The sequence below is a fragment of the Anomaloglossus baeobatrachus genome, chromosome 6 (assembly GCF_048569485.1).
Source record: "Anomaloglossus baeobatrachus isolate aAnoBae1 chromosome 6, aAnoBae1.hap1, whole genome shotgun sequence".
NCBI classification, from domain to species: Eukaryota; Metazoa; Chordata; class Amphibia; order Anura; family Aromobatidae; genus Anomaloglossus; species Anomaloglossus baeobatrachus.
In genome coordinates, this window is record NC_134358.1 from 290,986,904 (window position 1) to 291,006,449 (window position 19,546).

General features: G+C 40.8%; 1 protein-coding gene across 1 annotated transcript in view; it reads right to left on the bottom strand.

The window, feature by feature from the left end:
- MYO10 (myosin X) overlaps nt 1–19,546 on the bottom strand; it is a 348,533-nt gene that overhangs the window by 217,616 nt on the left and 111,371 nt on the right. Inside the window, exon 3 of the mRNA XM_075314877.1 lies at nt 735–893. Coding sequence (XP_075170992.1) covers nt 735–893 — 159 coding nt within the window. The remainder of the gene's footprint in view (nt 1–734; nt 894–19,546) is intronic.

Genomic DNA, 19,546 nt, shown 5'->3' on the forward strand with positions numbered 1-19,546 from the left:
ATCTGGTTTGTAATTGATCGGTGTGTATGTTCCGTTAAGGACAGAACATGTCCTATTCACATACATTTTCACAGATTAGATTCAAGTCAATTTTAAGCCAGTTTTCATACTTTTCCATTCTTTTTACCTGATCTTTGTGAAGGAAAATTATGAAATATTAAATTATCAAACAGTCACTTAAAGCTCCACTCCAGCATTTCTTATTATTTTACCACTGGAGTGGTGCTTTTAATCTAAGCCCCCTGCCCCTAGTCTTATACTCTCCTGCTGCTATCTTAACCTTCTATCAGTGCTGCTTCCATTGGTCTAAGGCAGTTTATGACCTGCCGGCAGCTCCAGTTTTCATGGAGCGCACTGGAGTTCACTCTTCAATACAAGTCTATGAGAGCCTCATTCTTGCTCTCATAGACTTGCAATGAGAGCTTGTGACATAACTTTGTGACTTCTGACCAGTCAGATGTTGCGGTCACAAGATGGCGCTGCGGGACTGCATCAGCGCCAATAAAAGGTGAAAATGTCGGAGGGTGAGTAGTATAAGACAGGAAATTGATGACAACAAAACATATGGAACGTATGCAGATTATAAACAAGATAGATGGAAAATAGAGGTGGGGAATAATGGTGTCTTTTTGACAGATGAAAAAATAGAAACAGATGAGTGAATGTTCTCTATTTGGAAGTACGTTATAGCCAAGTATGATTTCATTATGACTGAAGGACAGAATAACACTTACATATATTTTGTTCTCCTGGTATCTCTGATAAAGATTGTACATGATGGATCCCTCATGAAGATCACAGAGTGCTGCCATATCTTCTACGCCATTTATACTGGTTGGATGCATAGTGGTTACCTTCTGCCGAGTAATTGTGCTTTGTTTGTACGTGAATACCTAAAAAAGACAAAAGAAGATATTGTAGTAAATATCTAAAACTTCAAATGTTGCAAAGTTATGTAAACCACAAATTACCGTAGTAAATGTTCATGTTTTAGAGGTTTATTTGTACTGCCTTTGAATGGCTAACACAAAAATGGATTTACTTCTCCATGTAGCAAAATTTGTTTCATGCATTGTATTGTATTTTAAAAATTGCCTATTAAAATTTATATGACATAGTGGCTCAGATTTAACAAAATGGTCTAACATCTTTCAGCATTTATTGTAGGATATAATTGCGCTGCCTCCAATCATCTAATTTACATCAAAATCTGACACAAGGTCACTCTAATTTAAAGGTTCTGTCACACTAAGCGACGCTCCAGCGATCCCACCAGCGATCTGACCTGGCAGGGATCGCTGGAGCGTTGCTACATGGTCGCTGGTGAGCTGTCAATCAGGCAGATCTCCACAGCAATCGGAGATAAGCCACCAGCCACCCGTCTAACGACGCTGTGCTTGGTAACCATAGTACACATCGGGTTACTAAGTAAATCGCTTTGCTTATAGTTACCTGATCTGTACCTTGGCTACATGTGCAGGGAGCAGGGAGCCGGCTTCTAGAAGCTGCAGATGCTGGTAACCAAGGTAAATATCGGGTAACCAAGCAAAGCGCTTTGCTTGGTTATCCGATGTGTACCTTGGTTACCAGCGTCCACAGAAGCCGGCTCCCTGCTCCCTGCACATTCAGATCGTTGTTCTCTCGCTGTCAAACACAGCGATGTGTGCCTCACAGCGGGAGAGCAACGACCAAAAAATGGTCCAGGACATTCAGCAACGACTGGCGACCTCACAGCAGGGGCCAAGTCGTTGCTGGATGTCACACACAGCGACATCGCTAGCAAGATCGTTGTTGCGTCACAAAAAACGTGACTCAGCAGCGATGTCGCTAGCAATGTCGCTTAGTGAGACGTGGCCTTAACACTAACATACACAAGACATGTAATGCAATTACACCTTTATATCTGTGTTATTCTTTAACCATAGATTTAAAAGACACGTCTGATATTGGAAAAAAAAAAAAACCAAAAACAAGATGACCAGTACTGCTGTCAATGGTGCGTCATACAGGTATAAAAGATGTCTGGTATAGAGAGATGAGTGATCACTATCATGCCAGGGTGCTCGGAACGAGCAGGTCCGACGCTCAGATGAGCTACACCCGAGTACCGAGTATAATGGAAGTCAGTGGAAAACTCAAGCATTTTTCCAGAAGATCTTCTATAAAAATGCTTGAGTTTCTCTTTGCCTTCCATTATACTCGGTACTCGAGTCGTGCTCATCTGAGCATCGAACCTGCTCGTCTCAAGTCCCAATCTTCCGAGCATGATAGTGTTCGCTCATCACTAGTGTCTGGTAATGGTATAAAAGGTGTATGATACTGGTATAAAAGCAGGGTTACCAACTTGACTTGACTATTAAAAAATCACGCACAACGTATTTTTACGTACACCTTGGAAAACCATAATGAATCTAATTTAATGTCTACAGCCAATAATTCTGATATGACGACATCAGCTACATTCACTGTAAACTAAAAAATGATAAGTGCAGTGAAAATAATCTGCCCAAGTTTTTTCAGCCTAAAGAAAAAAACACAGATGCTTTAATTTTTTTTACGGGCAGGGCAAAAAAGGAGCCTATTTTTACAGACACCACCAAGTATCTAATAGTGGTAGGAGAGGCGTCTGATACTAGTATAAAAAGTGCTTGATACTGTTATAAAAGGTGTCTGAAACTAGTTTAAAAGGAGTTTGATACTGTTATAAAAAGTGCCTGGTTAAATGTGTCTAGTATTGGTATAGAAAGTGTCTAATACGGCTATAAAAGGTGTCTGAATCTGGTATAAAAGGTGTCTGAATCTGGTATAAAAGGTGTCTGAAACTGGTATAAAAGGTGTCTGAAACTGGTATAAAAGGTGTCTGAAACTAGTATAAAAGGTGTCTGATACTTGTATAAAAGTGTTTACCTACTTTTATAGCTATGTATTAGTAGAGGTCTCACTAACTGAGAACCATGCAACATGCAAACATAAAGAGGCTTAAGTACACTGACGATTTTGCAAGTTTTGCAACCAAGAATGGAGAGTTCTGTAATTTTTATCGTAGGTACACTTCAACTGTGACAGAAAGAATTAAAAAAAAATCCAGAAATTCACATTGGTTGATTTTTAAATAATTAATTTGCATTTTATTGCATGAAATAAGTATTTGATACAATAGAAAAACAGAACTTAATAGTTGGTACAGAAACCTTTGTTTGCAATTACAGAGGTCAGACGTTTCCTGGTTCTTAACCAAGTTTGCACACACTGCAGCAGGGATTTTGGCCCATATCTTTTAGGTTTTGGGGCTGATTTTCTCCAGATCTTTTAGGTTTTGGGGCTGGGCAACATTGAGTTTCAGCTCCCTCCAAAGATTTTCTATAGGGTTCGGGTTTGGAGACTGGCTAAGCCACTCCAGTACCTTGAAATGCTTCTTACGTTGCCACTCCTTTGTTACCCTGGCTGTGTGTTTCGGGTCATTGTCATGCTGGAAGACCTAGCCATGGCCCATCTTCATTGCTCTTACTGAGGGAAGGAGGTTGTTGGCTAAAATCTCACGATACATGTCCTTCCTTCAATATGGTGCAGTCGTGCTGTCCCCTTTCCAGAAATGTACCCCAAAGGATGAAGTTTCCATCCTCATGCTTCACACTTGGGACAATGTTTTTGGGGTTGTACTCATATTTCTTCCTCCTCTAAACACGGAGTTGGTTCCAATATGTTCTATTTTGGTCTCATCTGACCACATGACCTTCTCCCATGCCTCCTCTGGAACATCCAGATGGACATTGGTGACCTTCAAACAGACCTCGCCATGTGCTACTGTGAACAGGGGGTCCTTACATGCCCTATGGAATTATAATCTATGACAACGTAATGTATTACTAACAGTAATCTCTGAGACTTTGGTCCCAGCTTTCTTCAGGTCATTCCATGTAGTTCTAGGCTGATTCCTGACCTTTCTCAGAATCATTCTTACCCCATAAGGCGAGGTCTTGCATGGAGCCCCAGACCAAGTAAGATTGACAGTCATCTTGTATTTCTTCCATTCTTCAATAATTGCACCAACAAGTTGTTGCCTTCTCACCAAGCTGCTTGCCTATTGTCCTGAAGCCCATCCCAGTCTTGTGCAGTTCTACAATTTTGTGTCTGGTGTGGATTAGACAGTTCTTTGGTCTTGGCCAAGGTGGAGAGGTTGGAGTGTGATTGATTGATTGAGTGAGTGGGCAGGTGTCTTTTATACGAGTAATGAGTTCATATAGGTGCAATTAATACAGGTAATAAGTACAGAGCAGGAGAGTTTCTTAAAGAAAGAAAAACAGGTCTGTGAGAGACAGAAATCTTGCTGATTGGTAGGTGATCAAATACTTATTTCAAGCAATACAATGCAAATTAATTAATTAAAGATCATACAATGTGATTTCCTGGATTTTTGTTATTCATCACAGTTAAAGTGTACCTACAATAAAAATTGCAGACCTGTCCATTCTTTGTATGTGGGAAAACGTGCAAATCGTCAGTATATCAAATACTGGTTTTCTCCACTGTAAAGTGCAGTATCTTATGAAGGCACAGCGATATAGTAAGTACACCAGTAGAACAAATTGTTACCATATAGTATATGACACCATGAGCTCCTTGACACGTACTTCGCGTAGCTTCCTCAAATCCTCTTAATATTTTCATTTGGCATGGCTCTCCATTAGTGAGACCACTACTGATATACACCTGGGAGTATGACGAAGTGGACACATACATTATCCACTTAGATGTTGCACACAATATCTATTGAACTTGAATTGCATTTTGCATCTGTCTAGATTTTATATGGACATCATTGTAACACTGAGTTGGCAGATATAGGTACCTTGAATCTTCCAGTAATCTTATTTTATGTAGCTAATAATGGATTCTGATTTGATTCAGATATGAGCTATATTCCTATAGGTACACTAAGACCCTGTGCGCACTAGAAAATGGTATTTTCTTAAGAAAATTCCGCAGCCTCTTAAAGATTACCGCACCTGTGGTAAAAAAAACGCTGCAAATAGCACCTGAAAACCGCATGCGGATTTCTCGTGGTTTGCCACGGTATCGTCGTGGGTTTTCTGCATTTTGTCCCCTGCGGTTTTTTATCATTATCTATGGCAAAAACTGCAGGTACCTGCAGAAAAGAACTGACATGCTCAGTGGAAATTCCGCGGCAAACCCACAGGGACAAAAAAACGCAGTGTGCGCACAGCATTTTTTAATCCCCATAGGTTTTGCTAAGGAATGACTGCAGAAAGGTTATAAACATTTTCTGCAGCATTCCTTCAACAAAATCCGTGGCTATTCCACGGTAAAATCCGCAGCGTGCGCACAGGGCCTTAAATTGGATATTGTAGGAAGAGTTATTGGCCGGACATGTAGATCTTTTTTAATAATGCCTCTGGATTTATTTTCTGCATCATTTATATTTCCATGAACTAATAAAGAATTATTGGATGTCATAATGATATGATAGAGTCCTTTTTTGTTCAGTATAAAATGTTCTCTGATGCTGGTATAAAAGGTGTCGGACGCTGGTATAAAATGTGTCTGATACTGGTATAAAAGGTGTCTGAGGCCTATTTTACACGTTCGTGAAAATCACGCACGTTTTTCACGGACGTGTCAAAGGTGCGTATTGGCCTGCGTGAGCCGTTTTTATGGTACAAATGTGTTCTCCGTGTGTTATCCGTGATAACACACGGAGAACGGGAACTTTCTGCTCACCTGTCCCTGGCGTTGCTGTCCGTGGTGCTGATCTTTGGTCTCCGGTCCTGCCGACTCCCCGCTGCTGCTGCTTCCGGCCACAGTGAAGTGAATATGCAATGAGCATAATGAGCGGCAGTCGGAAGCAAGTGACAGCAATGGCAGAGACTGCAGGGCTGGAGAAGGTGAGTAAAGTTTTTTTTTCTCAGACACGTGTGTTTTCTCCGGCGCGTGTCACACGGAACACCTCCATGTGGTCCGTTTGCGTTCCGTGTGACACCCATGATGCCGGAGAAAAACGGACATGTCTACGTGTGGAGCACACGGACACACGTATGCTCCACACGTACACACGGTCCATGGCAGAACACGCACGTGAGCGCAGACCCATTGATTTTAATGGGTCTACATGTGCCCGTGTCTTCGGTACGTGAGGAAAAGGACCAAACACGTATCGAAGACAAGGACGTGTGAAAGAGGCCTAATACTGATATAAAAGGTGTCTGATAATGGTATAAAATGTGTCTCACACATGCACATGTGCGCTTCAAATCGCTGCAGAATAAATGCAGTATATTTGTTAAAAAAGCCGATTTCCTGCGCTCGGGATGCTGCCCCCACCATAGACAGAGTGGGAGCTGCATCCAAAGCGCGCGGAATAATGACATGCTTCTTTTATGAACGCACGGATTTGGGTCAAAATTTTAGCATCCAAATCGCTGCGTTCATAAAAGCAACGAGCGCACGTCTCATACACAATCTTCATAGATTGTGCAGGGGACGCAGGACGCATGCATTTACACTGCAGTGCTATACGCACCGTAAATGCATGCAATTCGGCAACGTGCGCATGAGCTCTAAAACTGGTAAAAAAATGTGTCTGATACTGGTATAAAAGGTTTCAGATACTGGTATAAATGGTACTATGCTGCCACACTTCAAGGACTGTAATGAGGAAAAATAGTGGTGACATTAACTTCTGCCTCTGGATTTCTTTTCTGCATCATTTATATTCCCATGATACTGGTATAACAGGTTTCGGATACTGGTATAAAAGGTTTCGGATACTGGTATAAAATATGTCCTATACTGGTATAAAAGGTGTTTGATACTGGTATAAAAGGTTTTGGATAATAGTATAAAATGTGTCTGATACTGGTATAAAAGGTGTCAGATACTGGTATAAATGGTACTATGCTGCCACACTTCCAGGACTGTAATGAAGAAATCAGTGGTGACACTAACTAGTGCCTATTTGTACTATGGGCTCTCGTGTGCTCTATGTACTAAATACCATTTAATCCAACATTCTCTTTTTCTTATTCTCCTAATAATAACAGCATTTGGCAACCAAAAGTAAACTTGTGTTTTTGCCTAGAATTTTTCTCTAAAAGACTGTAGCTTACTTTTGTTATTAACAACACATTAATAATAAATTATCGAGAGATTTACTTTTATCTTAACACTCGCCATATAAATGAGGTATGTGTAGAGTATGTCTGTGCACTGGACTTAGTGAGCATTATAGGCTTTAATGAATTATTTCATATTTACACATTGCATCCATTCATCCTTGACTCTTGGTAACTGTACAATTACTAAAATAAGCAGACAATTGTTCTCCCGCGTGATTACTATAAAAGTACATGCTATGTGTTGGGTGGTGGAAAACTGCAAGGAATAGAAATACCTTAGAAAGCTATCTGCTTCGGGGAATTCTCATTTGTATATATTTAGTAGCAATCATGTATACCCTAAACTTGCTAAATCTTGAGCATCTTGGCCCTATGGAGGGGGAGTGAGGCCCAGGGTTCACATTACAAGTTAAGGAATGTGGCATCCTGTGGAGTTAGTGCTGGGATGCCAGACTATTTCAGCAGTTCACTGACAATACTGAAAAAATATCCCTTCCAACGAAGCTATTAGTAAAAAAACAATGTGCATCAATGTAAGGAAGTCTATTGAATATTGCCTTTCATTCAAACACATTGTTTCCAGAAGTCAAGGTAAAATCATACAGCGGCACACCCTCCGGAGACGTACACATGACCTATGATATACATTCCTTCCAGTATTTCTGGTCCTTTGTAAAATTGTGGTAGTTTGGTACCTTATATGTCTATACTGTAAATCTCCTGAGGAGAGACTGGGTGATGAAAAACAGACGCTTGCAGATTATTACAGCTCCTGTTTAATCATTTAGTCTAGAAGGTAAGAATGAGTATTGCGTAATACTGCTTAATAGTGGAAGTCATGTTAAAGGTCCAACGTCATACACCTTAGACAAGGAGTGTAATGTAAGACTGCTAAAGAACGGAAAAATGTTCTGAAAGGGGCTGTCTGGACTACTTCCACCAAAACACACATAGAAAGTATTAAAAAGCAAGATGTTTTATACGTTAAAGGGCCTGGTCTCCCTTTCAGAAAACATTTTGGTATAAGTTTCAACATATCTTGAAACTTATACCAAAATGTCGGTATAAGTTTCAATATACATATATATATATATATATATATATATATATATATATATATATATATATATCAGCCTGTGTATTACCCTCTCTGGGTCCAGTGCCTGCTACCTGCTCCTCTCCAATGTTTGTAAAGGTCAACTGAGCTGCAGGCAATCAGTGAGCTCAGCGGCATGTACCATCTACAGGAGTGGAGCCACTGACCTCTTTGATAAGCTGCACCTCTGTTGATGTGATGACTTAGCTGCAGCTCTGTTAATGTGATGACTGAGCTGCAGCTCTGTTGATGTGATGACTGAGCTGCAGCTATATTATTGTGATAACTGAGCTGCAGCTCTATTAATGTGATGACTGAGCTGCAGCTCTGTTAATGTGATGACTGAGCTGCAGCTCTGTTGATGTGATGACTGAGCTGCAGCTATATTAATGTGATAACTGAGCTGCAGCTCTATTAATGTGATGACTGAGCTGCAGCTCTGTTAATGTGATGACTGAGCTGCAGCTCTGTTGATGTGATGACTGAGCTGCAGCTATATTATTGTGATAACTGAGCTGCAGCTCTATTAATGTGATGACTGAGTTGCAGCTCTGTTAATGTGATGACTGAGCTGCAGCTCGGTTAATGTGACGACTGAGCGGCAGACAAACACTAGAGATTAGAACCTACACTGGACCCAGGAAGGATAAATAATACTCACACTGCTTTTATTATCTACTGTATTCTATCCACAAGTTTTCTGAAAGGGGACAATCCTTTACACTGCTAATAGTAATGAACTATAATATTACTAAATAGGAATCCGCCATGAATACTGATGCTCTAAATGTAGGGCATTTGTGAAGTGACTAAATACCACTAAGTAAATGAGCTGGCAAGGATGGCTGCAATGTAGACTTTCACATACAAAAATAGAACTGTGCTATTTTGTATTGTATGACCCACCAGATTTGCTCTTTGCAGAATACTAATTTAATGAAGTCTCTCCCGATGACTTATTCCCTTTAAGAGCCATCTTCAGTAAAAATAATAGAATTGGCTTTGTCTACCCCTAATCTCTGTTCTGAAAACTTTAAAGGAGTTTTTAAAATGAATAGCCTATCTTAAGGTCATCAATATTAGATCAGTGGGAGTTTTACTCTCTTGCTTGTAGGGGCTAAGATCTCTGGCGAGCACGGCAGTCTCCTCGTGTTTTAAGCTTCATATTGCACAATATTCTACATGTTTTAGCAGCTGAGAATTAATTTAAAAAACCTGAAAGACATATTTTAATACATTCAAACTGCAAGTTATGGGACAATTAGGACGTACTCATTGTTTTTAAACCCCCCAAATTGCATATAAAATGTATTCTCAAGTTTATTTTATTAAGCCATTTTCCTCCTTGTTCACTAGACAGTCGCCTTAGGCTTCTTTCACACGTACGTGCCTCCGGTACATGTATGGTACATTTCCTCACGTACCGGAGACACGTACACACGTAGACCTATGTCTTCCTATGGTATCAGACACACGTATGTATTTTCGCACGGAAAGTGTGTCCGTTCCGTACATACGTGTGTCCGTGTGTTTCTCACGACGACATGTCCATTTTATCTCCGGCATCATGGGTGTCACACGGAACGCAATTGTGTTACACGTAACACACACGGACCACGTGTGACACGCACTGGAGAAAAGACATGTGTCTGCGAGAAAAAAAACAAAACTTTACTTACCTTCTCCAGCCCTGCAGTCTCTGCCGTTGCTGTCACTTGCTTCCGACTGCCGCTCATTATGCTCCTTGAATATTCACTTCACTGCGGCTGGAAGCAGCAGCAGCGTGGAGTCGGCAGGACCGGAGACCGAAGTTCAGCACCACGGACAGCGACGCCAGAAACAGGTGAGCAGAAAGTTCCCATTCTACGTGTGTTATCACGGATGACACACGGAGAACACACGTAGGCCATGCACACAACACACCGAGGGCAACACGCACCTCCGACACGTCCGTGAAAAACGTGTGTGATTTTCACGGACGTGTAAAAGAGGCCTTAAGAAGAGACTGTTGAGAAGAAAGCTGAAAGAGGTCTACTGGAAATAAAAATTCCATTATAATGTTTATAACATTATTTTATGATAGTAAATAGGAATATTCTTCATTACATTTACTGGAAAATGTGTGCGGGTATCTGCTGCTTAGACAGGTGCACTGCTTATTACAAGAGATATCTGTAATTTACTTACTTATGAAATGGACAAAATCAGGACTGGTGATCAGATACAGAAACAATTATGCAAATATTAAGCATATTAGAAATGTACATAACACAATGACTATTCTATACTAATATAAATCTAGAAAACCCTAGAAAAAGTGTGCTAATACTGTAGTAGAAAATTATAAAGTGGAGAATAGGAGCTGAACTAACTCCACTAGCATACATAGGCTGTTACAGTCATGTCATTGGTTTCAGCAATGAGCAGGTCCAGTCTCTGCAGGAACAGAAATGCTCTGTTTAATGACCTTGTCGCCAACTGATTGCTTTCCAAGCTAGATAATGGTTAAACCCAAACAATCTGCAAGATTTATAGCTAAGCTCTTTAACGGAGAGTCAAAATTAAAACTGCACTGGATCCTTGACTATGGCTTATCCTGTACAAAATATGCACAACCGATCTCCATTCAGAGTAATGGATCTGTATGATGAAGTGAAAGCTTGGGGTCAGTCCCTGTGTCCAAGCATAATGACACTCTATATGGACATACTATAAACAAATGTTCCTAATTATTCATAGGTTCGCCTTTAGTTCTACCTCATCAGCAAAGAGGAGGTACACAAAATACAGTACACTTTAGAAGCCAGTTTCCAGAACGCTTGCCATTTTTTAGCAGTGATACAATAGGAATTTAATTGATAAGCTTTAAATGGATATTCTGCAATCTTCTAAAACTTGGCCAAGAGTGGGAAAGGCTATAAATTACATCAATGGCTATTGCTCACCCATTGAATTCCACTTCAGCCATGCCACGATTCCAGCGTTCACGAGCCAAACGGTATATACGTGACTCATTGAGGCTAGCATGAATGCTGAGGTCAGTGACTGGTTACAGTACTGTAGGAAGTCCTCACTGCAGGGATTGTGTGGATTCAATGATTAAGTAATGGTTATATATATTTCATTCCATCAAGGATAACATCTGCAAGGAGTTTGTATGTTCTCCCTGTGTTTGTGTGGGAACAGTAATGATCATGTCTGTAAAGCGCTCTGAAGTCAATGGGAACAGTGATGATCACGTCTGTCAAGCACTTTGGAATCAATGGGAAGTGATGATCACGTTTGTAAAGCGCTGTGGAATCAATGGGAACAGTGATGATCACGTCTGTAAAGCGCTGTGGAATCAATGGGAATAGTGATGATCACGCCTGTAAAGCGCTTTGGAATCAATGGGAATAGTGATGAGCATGTCTGTAAAGTGCTGTTGAATCAACGGGAGCAGTGATGAGCATGTCTGTAAAGCGCTATGGAATCAATGGTAATAATGATGATCACGTCTGTAAAGTGCTGTGGAATCAATGGTAACAGTGATGATCACGTTTATAAAGTGCTGTGGAATCAATGGTAACAGTGATGATCACGTTTATAAAGTGCTGTGGAATCAATGGTAATAGTGATGATCACGTTTATAAAGCGCTGTGGAATCAATGGTAATAGTGATTATCACGTTTATAAAGTGCTGTGGAATCAATGGTAATAGTGATTATCACGTTTATAAAGTGCTGTGGAATCAATGGTAAAAGTGATGATCACGTTTATAAAGTGCTGTGGAATCAATGGTAATAGTGATGATCACGTTTATAAAGCGCTGTGGAATCAATGGTAATAGTGATGATCACGTTTATAAAGTGCTGTGGAATCAATGGTAATAGTGATGATCACGTTTATAAAGTGCTGTGGAATCAATGGTAATAGTGATGATCACGTTTATAAAGCGCTGTGGAATCAATGGTAAAAGTGATGATCACGTTTATAAAGTGCTGTTGAATCAACGGGAACAGTGATGATCATGTCTGTAAAGTGCTGTGGAATCAATGGGAATAGTGATGAGCATGTCTGTAAAGCGCTGTTGAATCAATGGGAACAGTGATGAGCATGTCTGTAAAGCGCTATGGAATCAATGGTAATAATGATGATCACGTCTGTAAAGTGATGTGGAATCAATGGTAATAGTGATGATCACGTTTATAAAGCGCTGTGGAATCAATGGTAAAAGTGATGATCACGTTTATAAAGTGCTGTTGAATCAACGGGAACAGTGATGATCATGTCTGTAAAGTGCTGTGGAATTAATGGGAACAGTGATGAGCATGTCTGTAAAGTGCTGTGGAATCAATGGGAACAGTGATGATCACGTCTGTAAAGCACTGAGAAATAAATAGCGTTAGATAAGTAAACATAATAATTAATTCTTGACCAAATTTGTGAAATCCTAGAAAACCTATTTAGCAAAATCAAATTTTACATCAGAAACAAATGTCTGAATCCACTGGCTACCTTTCCCTTTGGATTTGTCTGGTCCTTCTTTAGATGTAAGCTATTTATATAAAAGATATAAAGTACTTTTCATTAGAACCCAAAGCAAATATATTTAGAATTTGGGCAAAGAAAAGGAAGCTCTTTTTACATCCACATAATAATTTATTCATAGGCATTCCCATGTGCCATAGGATTGTTGTTATTTTACAAGAGAAGGCCTTGGCATTCAAACACCCAAGGTTTAGTCCGGGATTCGCACATAATTAGGAAGTCTGTGTCATAGCAGTTCTACATTAACACTTCATTATTCACTCTTTCCCCTTACAAATACATGTACATGCGTCTCCCCGGCACAGACTTGTGAGGCCACTATTTAAGGATAAAGCTATACGTTCTACTCTCTAAACTTTGCAATTCATGACTCCTAAAATAAAAATCAGTTTAACGTAATTGCTGGGGGCCAAGTACATAAAAAGTTGTCGTTAGAGATAGGGAGTTTCCGAACGTTAACATTTCATTATATTGGCTATAATTTTGTAACTTTATTTCTTGAATTAAATATACTGTAATACTCATTTTTGGCAAACAACCATTTTTTTATTTTCCAAAAGGAGTCTAAGCCTGCGAGATACAAGATGACTTCCACCTGAACCATTAGGAGATTTCAATACTCAGAACATATGTTACATTGAGTAATACCTGCATTTTCCCCAATTAGTGGTATAGTATCTTCAAGGATTCGGAGAAGAACTAACATTTTCTAGGCTCACATGCAATAGAAAAATAATCATTGTTTAACTCAAAAGTAGAGATGTGCGACTAGTAACTATTCGTGTTCGGCTAATGCTTACCAAATACCGAGTACTATTCCAGTATTCGTCACAGCAAGAAAAATGCTCAGGATCCCCACTGACTTGCATTAGGTTCATTGGAATAGTACTTTGTTATTTGTTACGAATAATCTGAACACAAAGAGTTACTATTCGCCCATCACTAATCATAAAGTTTTTTGCTAATTGGATTGTATTAAAGTTTTTGGCAATATTTCTTTTTTTCCAGTATCACAATCTGTAATACAAATAAAAATGAGAAATCCTTCAAAATGTCACACTGGCCATTGGGAATTTTTTAGATTTTGACTTCCTGATGTATTAGGAAATCCACATGTACATTAGCAACAGTGAACTGACTCCGACCCCATCTGTTGTATTGAAGCATCTAATAAGCGTGTGCAAAAGTCATTGGGATGAGACAGGGAGCAGAGTCAGCTGTGATATTGTCTACTGTAAATAGGGGAACCTGTAATACCAGCTGTGCATGGAGGTGTTATCAGTCATTGTAATCCTGCCTATTCGGATAAGGAAACTGCTGGAAACTCTTTTGGAAAGGATAGAAAGTGAGGAGCCCCAAACACATTAGATATTGGTCAGTAGAATGACGGCTCTGTAGCTATCACTCCCAACTCATCCATATACAGGACTGCTCAATCTTCTGAGCGCTCCCATGTTCCTAAGGTAGAACTTCTGTCAGACCTGTCTGGAGGCAGTTTATCTCTATGAGAACAAAAGGACTGGCATTCTGAAATCGGACAGGCAGGATTATCTCTCCCAACATGTATTGGAGAAGAGCCAGGAGGCCCCATTAGACTATCGGCTGAGCTTGTCAATACTGTTAAGGCCCCGTCACACTAAGCAACATCGCTAGCAACATCGCTGCTAACGAACAACTTTTGTGATGTTGCTAGCGATGTTGCTGTGTGTGACATCCAGCAACAACCTGGCCCCTGCTGTGAGGTCGTTGGTTGTTGCTGAATGTCCTGGGCCATTTTTTAGTTGTTGCTGTCCCGCTGTCAAGCACAGATCGCTGTGTGTGACAGCGAGACAGCAACAACTGAATGTGCAGGCAGCAGGAGCCGACTTCTGCGGAGGCTGGTAACCACGGTAAACATCGGGTAACCAAGAAGCCCTGTCCTTGGTTACCCGATATTTACCTTTGTTACCAGCCCCCGCCGCTCTCACTGTCAATGCCGGCTCCTGCTCTGTGCACATGTATCTGCAGCACACATCGGGTAATTAACCCGATGTGTGCTGTAACTAGGAGAGCAGGGAGCCAGCGCTAAGCATTGTGCGCTGCTCCCTGCTCTGTGCACATGTGGCTGCAGCACACATTGGGTAATTAACCCGATGTGTGCTGTAACTAGGAGAGCAGGGAGCCAGCGCTCAGTGTGCACTGCTCCCTGCACGTGTAGCACGGTTACCCGATATTTACCTTAGTTACCAAGCGCAGCATCTTCCACGCGGCGCTGGGGGCTGGTCACTGGTTGCTGGTGAGCTCACCAGCAACTCGTGTAGCGACGCTCCAGCGATCCCTGCCAGGTCAGGTTGCTGGTGGGATCGCTGGAGCGTCGCAGTGTGACATCTCACCAGCAACCTCCTAGCAACTTACCAGCGATCCCTATCGTTGTTGGGATCGCTGGTAAGTTGCTTAGTGTGACTGGACCTTTAGGCTCAGGCTACATTATTCTAATGTGTATGGTAGGTGAATGCGAGTTAAGGCCCAGTCACACTAAACAACTTACCAGCGATCCCAACAACGATACAACCTGATAGGGATCGCTGGTAAGTTGCTAGGAGGTCGCTGGTGAGATGTCACACTAAGCAATGCTCCAGCGATCCCACCAGCAACCTGACCTGGCAGGGATCACTGGAGCGTCGCTACACGGGTTGCTGGTGAGCTGTCACACAGGCAGATCTCACCAGCAACCAGTGACCAGTCCCCAGCGCCGCGTGGAAGCGATGCTGCGCTTGGTAACTAAGGTAAATATCGGGTAACCAACCCGATATTTACCTTGGTTACCAGCGCACACCGCTTAGCACTGGCTCCCTGCACACCTAGCCACAGTACACATCGGGTTAATTACCCGATGTGTACTCTGCTACGTGCGCAGGCAGCAGGAGCCGGCTTCTGCGGATGCTGGTAACCACGGTAAACATCGGGTAACCAAGAAGCCCTTACCTTGGTTACCCGATATTTACCTTCGTTACCAGCGTCCACCGCTCTCACACTGCCAGTGCCAGCTCCCTGTTCCCTGCACTCCTAGCCACAGTACACATCGGGTTAATTACCCGATGTGTACTGTGGCTACGTGTGCAGAGAGCAGGGAGCCGGCACTGACAGCGTGAGAGCGGCAGACGCTGGTAACGAAGCTAAATATTGGGTAACCAAGGTAAGGGCTTCTTGGTTACCCGATGTTTACCGTGGTTACCAGCGTCCGCAGAAGCCAGCTCCCTGCTCACTGCACATTCAGTTGTTGCTCTCTCACTGTCACACACAGCGATCTGTGCTTCACAGCGGGAGAGCAACAACTAAAAAATGGTCCAGGACATTCAGCAACAACCAGCGACCTCACAGCAGGGGCCAGGTTGTTAATCGATGTCCCACACAGCAACATCGCTAGCAACATCGCTGTTGCGTCACAAAAGTCGTGCCTCAGCAGCGATGTTGCTAGCGATTTTGCTTAGTGTGACGTGGCATTTAGAGTTTAAAAAAGCCCCAATACCTACTGTCAAAATTGCAAGATTGCTCCTGTTGCTTTTTGATAACGATTGTATTATTAAAAGAAAAAAAAAAAATATATATATATATATATATATATATATATATATACACACACACACATATATATATATGTATATGTGTGATATATATATATATATATATATATATATATATATATAAAACACAATATATATATTTTTTTTTAAAATTTTATTTTATTTTTTTAAATAAATGTAATACAAAAATCTGATTTAAACAATAGATCATTTTCTGGTGACACATTCCCTTTAAAGGTAATAGTTCATATATCATATTTTTGTTTTTCCCTTTATTTAAAATCCTTCATTCCCTACTTTACTCTTTTGTGAAGGAAAACAGGGGTTTTATGGAAATGAAATATAGAGCTCTGACCCTATACAAATGTCAAATTCCTTCTATGTTACACGTGAGCCACACATGTGCTAGAAAAAAGAAACATTAGTGTTAGGAGCCGGCTGATGTGTGACAGCTACATGCTCGGGCTCTCCAGGGCATTGCAGAATTCTCACACACATTCTGCTCTGAAATTTTAGATTAATGCTCTTTGCTCACTTTTCACCACATTTTGCAGCAAAAATGGAAATTTGCCAGCTGTCTGCAATGAATACAAAGACATTCTTAAAATGCAACTGATTTTAGATCACATCTGACTTTTTCCTCATAGCAGACTGACACATTGTTTACTATGAACATTGCTGGTTAAAATGTAACATAGCTGTAAAGTTATTTAGCGATAAAAAACCATAAGGTTTAACCCCTTCAGCCCCCAGCCTGTTTTCACCTTAAAGACCCGGCCATTTTTTACATTTCTGACCAGTATCACTTTGACAGGTTATAACTCTGGAACGCTTCAACGGATCCTGGCGATTCTGAGATTGTTTTTTCGTGACATATTGTACTTCATGTCAATGGTAAATTTAGGCCGATATTTTTTGCGTTTATGTGTGAAAAGTTTGGAAATTTGGCGAACATTTTGAAAATTTCGCAATTTTCAAAATTTGAAATTTTATGCCCATAAATCTGTGAGATATGTCACACAAAATAGTTACTATGTAACATTTCCCACTTGTCTACTTTACACCAGCGCAATTTTCGAAACAAAATTTTTTTCCGTTAGGAAGTTAGAAGGGTTCAAAGTTCATCAGCAATTTTTCATTTTTCCAACAAAATTTACAAAAAAAATTTTTTAGGTACCACATCACATTTGGAGTGACTTTGAGAGGCCTAGGTGACAGAAAATACCCAAAAGTGACCCCATTCTAAAATCTGCACCCCTCACACTGCTCAAAACTACATCCAAGAAGTTTATTAACCCTTTAGGAGCTTTACAGCAACCAAAGCAATGTGGAAGGAAAAAATGAAAATTTTACTTTTTTACACAAAAATATTACTTTAGCCATAAAATTTAGCATTTTCACAAGGGTATCAGGAAAAATGCACCATAAAATTAATTGTGCAATTTCTCCTGAGTACACCGATATCTCATATGTGGGGGAAATCAATTGTTTTGGCGCACGGCAAGGCTCGGAAGAGAAGGAGCATCATTTGAATTTTTGAAAGCAAAATTGTCTGGAATAATTAGATGTGATGTTGCGTTTGGAGACCCCCTGAGGTTCCTAAACAATGGAGCTCCCCCACAAGTGACCCCATTTTGGAAACTAGACACCTCATGGAATTTATCTAGATGTTTATTGAGCACTTTGAACCTCTGGGGGCTTCACAAAAGTTAATAACTTTGAGCAATGAAAATAAAAAAAAAAAAATTACCACGAAATTGTTACTTCAACCAGGTAGCTTTTTTTTTCACAAGGGTATCAGGAAAAATTGCAACATAAAATGTATTGTGCATTTTCTCCTGAGTACACAGATACCTCATATGTGGTGGAAATCAAATGTTTGGGCGCACAGCAGGGCTCGGAAGGCAAGGTGCGACAATTGACTTTTCAAACGCAAAATTGTCTGGAATCGTTAGTGGATGCCATGTTGTGTTTGGAGACCCCCTGAGGTGCCTAAACAATGGAGCTCCCCCACAAGTGACCCCATTTTGGAAACCAGACCCCTCATTGAATTTATCTAGATGTTTACTGAACACTTTGAACCCCTGGAGGCTTCACAAAAGTTAAGAACGTTCAGCCGTGAAAATATATATATTTTTTTTTTACCATGAAATTGTTATTTCAACCAGGTAGCTTTTTTTTCCACAAGGGTATCAGGAAAAAATGCACCATACAATGTATTGTGCAATTTCTCCTGAGTACACAGATACCTCATATGTGGTGGAAAGTAATTGTCTGGGCACACAGCGGGGCTCAGAAGAGAAGGAGCGCCATTTCACAGCAAAATTGGTTGGAATTATTAGCGTACGCCATGTTGCGTTTGGAGACCCCCTGAGGTGCCTAAACAATGGAGCTCCCCCACAAGTGACCTCATTTTGGAAACTAAACCCCCATGGCATAAATCTACATGGGTAATGAGCACTTTGAACCCTCACGTGCTTCATACATTGAGGCATAAAAACAAAAAAGTACTTTTTTTTTTCCACAAAATGTTATTTTAGGCTCCATTTTTTAATTTGTACAGGGGTAACAGGATAAAGTGGACCGCAAAATTTGTTGGGCAATTTGTTCTGAGTACACTGATACCTCATATGTGGCAGAAAAACACTGTTTGGGCGCACGGCAGAGCTCCAGAGGAAAGGAGCGTCATTTGACTTTTTAAATGGAAAATTAGCTGGAATCGTTAGCCGCACCATGTCGCGTTTGGAGATCCCCCTGATATGCCCAAACAGTGGAGCTCCCCCACATGTGACCCCATGTTGGAAACTAGACCCCCCCCAATACAAAGAAATATTAGTTTGGCATAATAAAAAAATACAGACGTCAGTAAAAAAAAAAAATATATGCACCTGCAACTGACACTAAGGCAAGTGCCACACGTGAGAGCAATGCACAAATCTCGCATCGCATCACCCGACACAGCCGCACACTCCTGTCTGGAAGAGAGCGACCGTGCCGGATGATGCGGTGTGAGACTCGAGCATCGCTCTCATGTGTGGCACTGGGCTGACCCTTACAATATTCAGTAAAAAATCTGTAGTTGATGATTACTACAGTATAATTTTACTGGCCCTAAACTAAGTTTATTTGTATTTCTTTCTTAGTTTACAGAAAAAAAAATTAGGACGAACGCACAGATGTACTGCAAAAAGGGGGGGGACTAGGTGGGATGGAAAAAAGATGGA